The sequence below is a fragment of the Phaseolus vulgaris genome, chromosome 7 (assembly GCF_000499845.2).
Source record: "Phaseolus vulgaris cultivar G19833 chromosome 7, P. vulgaris v2.0, whole genome shotgun sequence".
NCBI classification, from domain to species: domain Eukaryota; kingdom Viridiplantae; phylum Streptophyta; class Magnoliopsida; order Fabales; family Fabaceae; genus Phaseolus; species Phaseolus vulgaris.
This window is the reverse complement of record NC_023753.2, coordinates 30,973,807-30,981,988: the sequence shown is the minus strand read 5'-3', so window position 1 is coordinate 30,981,988 and position 8,182 is coordinate 30,973,807. Positions and strand designations below refer to the sequence as shown.

The 8,182-nt window shown below is 32.4% G+C and overlaps 2 protein-coding genes and 1 non-coding gene across 3 annotated transcripts; 1 reads left to right on the top strand and 2 right to left on the bottom strand.

The window, feature by feature from the left end:
* Window positions 1–4,309: 4,309 nt before the first annotated feature.
* LOC137829946 (large ribosomal subunit protein uL14x/uL14z/uL14y) lies at window positions 4,310–6,217 on the bottom strand. The gene is made up of 3 exons (XM_068636978.1): window positions 5,266–6,217; window positions 4,787–4,828; window positions 4,310–4,585 (listed from the first exon to the last, which is right to left on the bottom strand). The coding sequence occupies exons 1-3, from the start codon at window positions 5,561–5,563 to the stop codon at window positions 4,503–4,505; spliced, it is 423 nt and encodes a 140-aa protein (XP_068493079.1). The 5' UTR covers window positions 5,564–6,217; the 3' UTR covers window positions 4,310–4,502.
* Window positions 5,047–5,193, bottom strand: LOC137830810 (small nucleolar RNA snoR137). Its single transcript, XR_011084282.1, has one exon. It is a non-coding gene; the product is annotated as a small nucleolar RNA snoR137 (small nucleolar RNA).
* A 62-nt stretch (window positions 6,218–6,279) lies between the features above and the next one.
* LOC137829945 (uncharacterized) lies at window positions 6,280–7,863 on the top strand. Its single transcript, XM_068636977.1, has 3 exons — window positions 6,280–7,058; window positions 7,138–7,387; window positions 7,485–7,863. The coding sequence occupies exons 1-3, from the start codon at window positions 6,280–6,282 to the stop codon at window positions 7,665–7,667; spliced, it is 1,212 nt and encodes a 403-aa protein (XP_068493078.1). The 3' UTR covers window positions 7,668–7,863.
* Window positions 7,864–8,182: the final 319 nt, after the last annotated feature.

Sequence of the window (8,182 nt, the reverse complement as noted above, 5' to 3'; positions counted from 1 at the left end):
CTCCAAATCACCTTTTAAAGAACAATCTTGTGATGAGTTGTTCAGATGCATCATTGTGATTATCTTGTGTTTTACTCTAAGATTTTGGCAAAGTTTCCTAGGATGGTTCTACGATGGTGTACTAGAATCAGGTCGGTTCTCACTCCTCAGACACCAAAAAGCTACACGCAATTCCTACGTAACCAGATCAGAATTTGGCAACCCTTTTTCTTCTTTCTTCAAAAAGCATGCATCACCACACGTCCACACCGCAAATAAAATAGTCCCGAATGAATTCCAACTCACATTTGAGGGACAGATCATATCATGCTGACATGCTTACACGCATCAAAAGGTATAACAAGGAAAACTTGACTGTAATTTACGTGTGTCTTGCCAAAATAAAGCATAGAAAAGATATTCCTACGTTCATATCCTCATCCATTTTTTATTCAGAAATTAAATCCTACTTTAGCTTTTAGAATTCAAACCTTTATCAAAAGTGAAAGTTTGAAAGCAGAGAATAATAACATTCATGTGGATAATTCGTCAAAGTTCCACATACAGTTTGTATTCAGACCATGTTAATGTTAGCCACAAGCATACATGTGATAAGGTTACTCCAAAGTTCTTTCTGGTTGTCAAATTTCCTTCCTATATTCATAAACTATAACATATCACCATTTACTCCAAAGTTCTTTCATTTGTTGTGGCAGAGATCGTTCAAGTTACTATATCAGTGATGTAGACTTTCAGAATCAAAAGTAGTTATGGCAGATATAACTTAGTGATAGGTACAAAATGGAAGGAGTTTGTTAGAATCTTAGTTAAGCAATGCAATCAGATTGAGATTGATGAACAGTGCTACAAAATACTAACTAAAGGGTTTGTTTTACCTTGCCTCTTGTTGAAGTAAAACTCACCAACATGCTGATGTGAAATGGAATTGAAGGAAAAATCTATCACATTATATGCTCAAACAAATCTTAACAATAGGTACTTCAAATGAATAAGAGATAATACTTAAAACTTAACATGCATTCAATCAAATCCATCTTCTTGCCAGCTAATATGGTAAGGGTGTAAAATGGCCTAATTGATGCTAAAGAAAAATGAATGCTTGAAGTATGTGTGATGAAGCTACCGAAGCAGAACCAATGAAAGTTTTCACATGTCACAGTTTCACAAAAGTTAACACAATTCTAGGAAATTCTTTAACAAATATGGAAATAGTTACCTTACAAATTAAAATTAAGTCTAATTCAACTCTACCGAATCTGTACACTTCACTCCTATACTTTGTTATAGTTATAGGTATACACATTTGTGTTAAGTAGATTCCTATATTTTTATGAAAAAAAATGAGATAAACAGGGTCTATTGTTCTGTATGAGAAAAGGAAAAATAGTATTTTTTTTTTGTTCTCGTATTTTATATTGGAGTTTAGAGATTTGGATGAGATAGTAGTTTAATGGAGGCCACAAATTCCGTGAGGTTGTGAAGTGACTTACCAAATACTCTATTAAAGGAGCCAACAAATGAAAGGATATAGTTTTTCTTTCTTGGTTTTGAGGCGATTTCTTCATGCACCTCCATAATTTTTTCATGCACCCATACTTTTAAAAATACTAAAAATATCCACTTTGAATTTTTTAAAAATACTAAAAATATTCACTTTCAATTTTAGAATCTAATGTATTTCAGATTCTACAATTTAAAATGCAAATTGGATTGTAGAATTTAAACTACAAATTTTTGTATTTCAATGTTGTATAATTTAAAATATAAATTTTATATTTCAGATATTAAATTTAAAATATAAAATTTATATTTCAGATTTTATAATTTGAAATAATCCAAAAAAAAAAAGTAGATTTTACAATCTAAAATTAAAATTAATTTTTAATAAAGAATATTAAAGAATATTTTAAATATTTTTTAAAGTATAGAGTACAATGAAAAAAACGGAAGAAATCACATTTTTTATTTCAAGAAGGGAAAAAGGCCCAAAAGTAGCAGCAAACTAAACTTGGCACAGATGGAAAAGAAAATGATAGATTCAACTATTTTTTAAAATAAAAGAAAGAAGAAAGAGAAATATAAAAAACTGTCAAATTATATATTTATACAGTCTATAAGATACCAATACTTAATTCATATTTATTAAAAAAATAGTTAATAATATTAAATTCGTTTGTAATTATTATTTTTTTTTAAATGGTAGTAAAATAATTAATGTATGAAAAGAGAATAGTAAAAAAAATATTAAACTATACTCTTCCAAACTTCTGGTTGTGTGAAATTGGAGTCGGATAATTCAATAATTCAATCTAACCTAAATAAATTGGATTGAGTTCTTTTTTTCATAAATCAAATCCAACTTAATTCAGTCTTTCCAGTTTGAATATGAGATTTAACTCGACTTGTGATTTAGATTATTAAATGATATTAATGTCAATAAAATAATAATAATATATTATTCAATTTTTCCTTTTATTTTATTAAATAAATATTAATATTTTAATGTTAAATAATATAGTTTATTTTTAAACAAATATTATTAAAAAAATACAACTTTTACTAAAAGAAAATTCCAAAACCAATCTATTTAATCAAATCCGATTAAATATATTTTTTATTATATCAACATAAAGATTTAATACAACACTATATACTATATATATATATATAAATAGTCAAACATAAATTTATGTCATAATATAAATGTTTTACCATGCATCAAAATATAATTCAAAAATTTTAAATGTTTATTTATTATAACTTTTAACTAATATAATAATTCATATATTTAAAAGTATTTATTTATAATACATTTTAGTTATATAAAATAGATATTTATCATGCACGTTTCATAGACTAAAATACCAATGAACAATAAAGTTCAATAGGATTGTTTTCAAAATAAAGAGTTTTGGTTCTTGTATGTTTTAAGCAAATCCTGCCAATTTCTTCATTTATGTTTTAAATGTTATTCAAAATTATTCTTTTTGTTATTTTTTACATTAATTGTGTATATTTTATAGTTTAAAGTAATTTATTTAAGATATGCAAGGTTAAAAACTATTTGAAAGATACTGATGAATTTAAATGTCATAATAGAATGCATAAGAGTAAGGGAAAATAAGAAAAGAGGATGAAAGAGAAAATTATAACTAAGAGTCATTGATTATACACATTCATTTGCTGCTTCTGCCATCTTTCGAATAGTCCATTGATTACCCAAATCCTCCCCTTGGAACGCAATAATTCATATTTCATCAAGTTTACATGAAATAATTAAATCCCTTCTTGCTTTCTTTTAAAATAATATTTTGAATGATAAAAGGGATTTTAAAAAATTTCTCATTTTGTTTAAATTTAAAATAAATGAAATTATTAATGCCATCTTTCAATATTAATATTGATGAATGAATATTAGAGAATGCCACTTTAAAAAAAAACAGACCAAAATAAGTTTGAGATTTCTAAACACTACTCAAGTCTCACCCGATAAACCAGACAACATCACATTTTTAAATGATGAACATTAGTTTAATTCTATTAATTACACCTTATTACGAAATAGAAAACATGTTAGTTATTACGATTAAAATTAAATTAAGGAACCAAGAGATAAAATAAAATATTTCAAAAATATTAATTAAAATAGAGGACATAATACAAAAATATATAAATATAGATAGGTATTTGACCTACCTAATTCCCACAAAATCACTACCCTTACAAATCTAAATAGCATTAAAGTAAATGAGGACTTATTCTTCAGATAGGTTTAAGCTATCTATTGCTGAATGTGAAAACTCTTAGACATTTAAAAAGATTTATACATACTAAAAAGAAATATGTATAGTATAAGGACGAGTTCCAGTTTAGGATATTTTAATGAATTTTATATCAAACCACATACAGACCTAAACTAATAAACAAAATTTTTACTACAAACAACTTTCACATCGCCAATCATAATCCATCTATGCAACCTATTTAATCCTATATCATAAATTATAAGAATATTTGTCTAATCACACATATTATCCTATCTCAATTAGCCTCAACTACCACTTCCACCCTTCTTCTATACTAAACAACTACATTATTCAATTAAGAACTAACAATTCATACCCAAACATGAACTGTACGTGAAATTAGAAATTGACACAACAAATTTCTCAATGTGTGTCTGGCATCGTACCAAATTTTGAATTAATTTCAATAATTTTTCTTTCTGTAACAAAAACTAAATCAAAACAATGACAAATTGAAGCACAAACAACAGGTCACGCAAGCAACAGATAAAACACATTAAAAGTGGGTCAATAAACAATAACAAAATTCTCAACTACCAATTAATCTCGTCTATTCAAAAGGTTTCTTGCTGATAAGTTACGAAAGGATAAAAAAACACTGTATCACTTGGAATCCAATTTGAAGCTAAAACAAAATCTGAGGCAAATTTAAGTTCTACAATGAGGAAAAAAAGTTGACTTAATAGGAATTCCAACTTAAACGATAGCATTTGCGGCACTAGCAATCCTTGGCCAAAGATCAGCACATTCCTTTCCTATTGGACCAGTGATAGCGGAACCTAAAATTTCAAAAGTGAAAACAAAATTACTAAAAGTACAAGCAACAACTAAGGTCTAAAGAAAAAAATGAAGGCAAATATCACATGTGGCTTTATCTCCTTTTGAACCAAATCATATAAGTGGAAGCATGCTCATAACAGCCTAAACATGCAGTGCATTTTGTTATCATACAAACATAACAGAAAAAGAAGAAAATATACCTTTCATTTCCCCCTTAGGATTGACAATAACACCAGCATTATCTGCAGAAACATAAAATGAAGAATAAATAAGCACAGATTACCCAGTTAAAGCAAAAAGTGTAAGAAAAAAAAACATGAGAAATAACTTTCCCATAAACCCTAAACCAATAAGTCATTGCAATGGGAACTCCACAACAAGAGGTACATCCAAATATTCACTGTATCTAGGAACTAACTACCCATCATAAAAAAAAGTACAAATTTAGGGTTAAATGAAGGGATTTACCAGCAGACAGGTAACACTATGCAAAGAAAAAGAACACGTCATGTTGTTTAAAACTGGCAATTTCACAACTATATGCTTCGCAGTGAGAAAGCCCAATCGAATAAAGGGGCACTCAACGTAATATAAATGCAGAAGCAACACATAACAAAACAGAATTATAAAAAACAGAGGAAATAAAGATCAATAGGGAGAGTGGTAGAAATAAATGTACCTTCAAAGTACATGAAAACGCCGTCCTTTCGGCGCCAAGGCTTGCGCTGGCGAACGATGACAGCTGGCAGCACCTTCTTCCTGAGATCGGGCTTCCCCTTCTTCACGGTGGCCATGACCATATCGCCAACACATGCCGAAGGAAGACGATTCAAACGACCCTTGATCCCTTTCACGGAGATGATGTACAGGTTCTTCGCTCCCGTGTTGTCAGCGCAGTTCACCGTCGCCGCCACTGGGAGACCCAGTGACATGCGGAACTTGTTCCCCGCTGATCCTCCGCGCCCTCTCTTCGACATCTCTCTCTCAATGGCTTCTCAAACCTATGTATCCCTCTATATATATGTGTGACACGAATAGGGTTTTAGGTTTTGAATGGGCTGGGCTTTGTCATGTTGGGCTCAAAAAAACACTCCGAACACGGTTTTCTTTTCGCAGTTGTTTTTTACTCTATTTTTCTCCTTTATATTGTGGTTTTCTTAAATATTTAAAAAAAAATATCTTAGAATCTAAATTTCAAAATTTATTTTAATAATGATATATTTTTTAAAATTATTAGAACAATATTTAAAACAATTTTAACAGCTGTTGCTGTATGCAAAAGTACAAAACAATATTTTGGAGACTAAAACAGTTAAAATAAACTTATAGAAGAAAAAAAAGGCAAATCTGTAAAATATAGGAACTATAAAGATTTTTTAAATAAAAAAAACAAGATTATCAAATGCGACAATCCCATTATTTTTTTTTAAATATCATTTTAGAAAGAAACATATTTTAGCAAAAAAAAAAATACTAAAAGGTGTGTTCTCATTTTAGTGAAAATATGAACTACAAAAATCATTCCCTTTAAAAAAGTTGAGGGTGGTAAAACTAAATTTTAAAATGTCAAAATTTTAACATTTATAAAAATCAACTTCGAGAACACATTGAAGAGCTGGAATTTATTCTGAGAAAAAAATGAAAAAAAAAATATTAAAAACATCTGCATTCGTAAGGACCTTGTTCGAAAACGATGTCGTCGTGCACTAGTTGTTGTTCTGCTTCTTCCCTTCTCCTGGTGAATCTTCCGCGCGGACCTTCCCGCCACGATATCCGTGGAAGCCTAAGGATGTCATTTAACAACGACAACACCAATTCAAAGTTCACATCTTCATCGTTGCTCAATTCGGTAACAAAATTGCTTTGGGGCCAGTCTCTTCCGCCGGGGATCCTCGTGGCCACCGTGCGCACCGCCTGGAACTCCACGTGGGGGCTCATGATGTCCCAGCTCGCTCCCTCCGACTCCTCCGGCGGGTATTCGAGGCCCGCTTCCAAATTCCGATTCCTGGGCCCTGTTTCTCCGGGCAGCCTCCACCTGTACGTGGGCCTGGCGTGCCCGTGGGCCCACCGGACTCTCATAGTGCGGGCGCTGAAGGGGTTGGAAGAGGCCGTGGCCGTGTCGGTTGCGTCGCCGGGGATGGACGGGTCGTGGGAGTTCAAACGGGTGGGTGGGGCTGATTCGGGTTCGATTGGGCCGAGTTTGGATAAGGCGAACGGGTGCAAAACATTGAAGGAAGTTTATGGGCTTCGGAGAGGTGGGTATGATGGGAGATCGACAGTGCCGATGTTGTGGGATAAGGGTTCGAAGGACGTTGTCTGCAACGAGAGCTACGATATTATTCAGTTGTTAAATTCCGGGTTGAATAGCGTGGCAGGGAACCCAGAAATGGATCTCTCGCCCCCTCAATTGAAGGAACAGATTGAGGAATGGTATCGAATCATATATCCCAATGTGAATAACGGGGTTTATAGGTGAGTGGGGATTTCAGAATTGAGAGTTGAGATCACAATTTTTACTGGTGTGTTGAATCTAGAATTTTTGGATTTGCAGGTGTGGATTTGCGCAGAGCCAAGAAGCGTATGATAGATCGGTGAATGAGTTGTTTTGTACACTGGACGAGTTGGAGGGTCACTTGGCTAATTCCCGTTACTTGTGTGGAGATCAATTGACCCTTGTGGATATATGTCTGTTTACTACTCTCATTCGGTTTGATCTTGCGTATAATGTTTTGTTTAAATGCACCAAGAAGAAGCTCTGTGAGTATACCAATCTACATGCCTACATGCGTGACATTTATCAGGTACATGCATGCAATAACGTGTTCATTTTAAGGATTTTCGATTGTCTTTCGGTTGGGTAATGTTGATTGTAATCTCGTGCTGAATAACCATTGACAGATTCCGAAGGTGGCAGCTACTTGCAATTTTACAGAAATTATGGATGGTTACTACAAAGTCCTTTTTCCTCTGAACCCAGGGAGCATTAGACCGGTCATGCCTTCTACTTCCGAGCACCAAATCCTTTGCAGGCCTCACGGAAGGGAATCACTGTCATCAGCAACACCGGTATTTGTAAAATAGACATCAGTGAAACCCCAATCACCACCACCCAGAGCAAAACCAAAATCACCCATCATTTCTATTAGTTAAACAACAGAAATGTTTCTTTCGATTAATGCAACAGTATAGCACTTCTACTAGAATGTTATATTGCACTTGCTATGCAGCTCCAAATTAGTTTCTAATGCTATATAAATCCATTCAGCTTACAGTGTCATCCATGATTCTCTAAGTCCCCGGTCAAAACCTCTGCTATCTTCTACTGCGGGAGAATACAACAAGAATATCCCATATACATCGCATATCAATTACGTCGTCAAAAAGATTAACCAGTAGTATTAAAACAACTAATAAATTTAATTAAAACGCCCAAACAGTTTACCTTATCAAAGATCGTCAACTGTTAGCAACACTACCATTACAAAAACTATATACAGAAATTACACTGCATATAATTATTTAAATTGAAATTAAAATCCCGGTTAATTAATTTAGATAAAAAAACCAACCCGTCTTTCAAGTACACTAACAATATT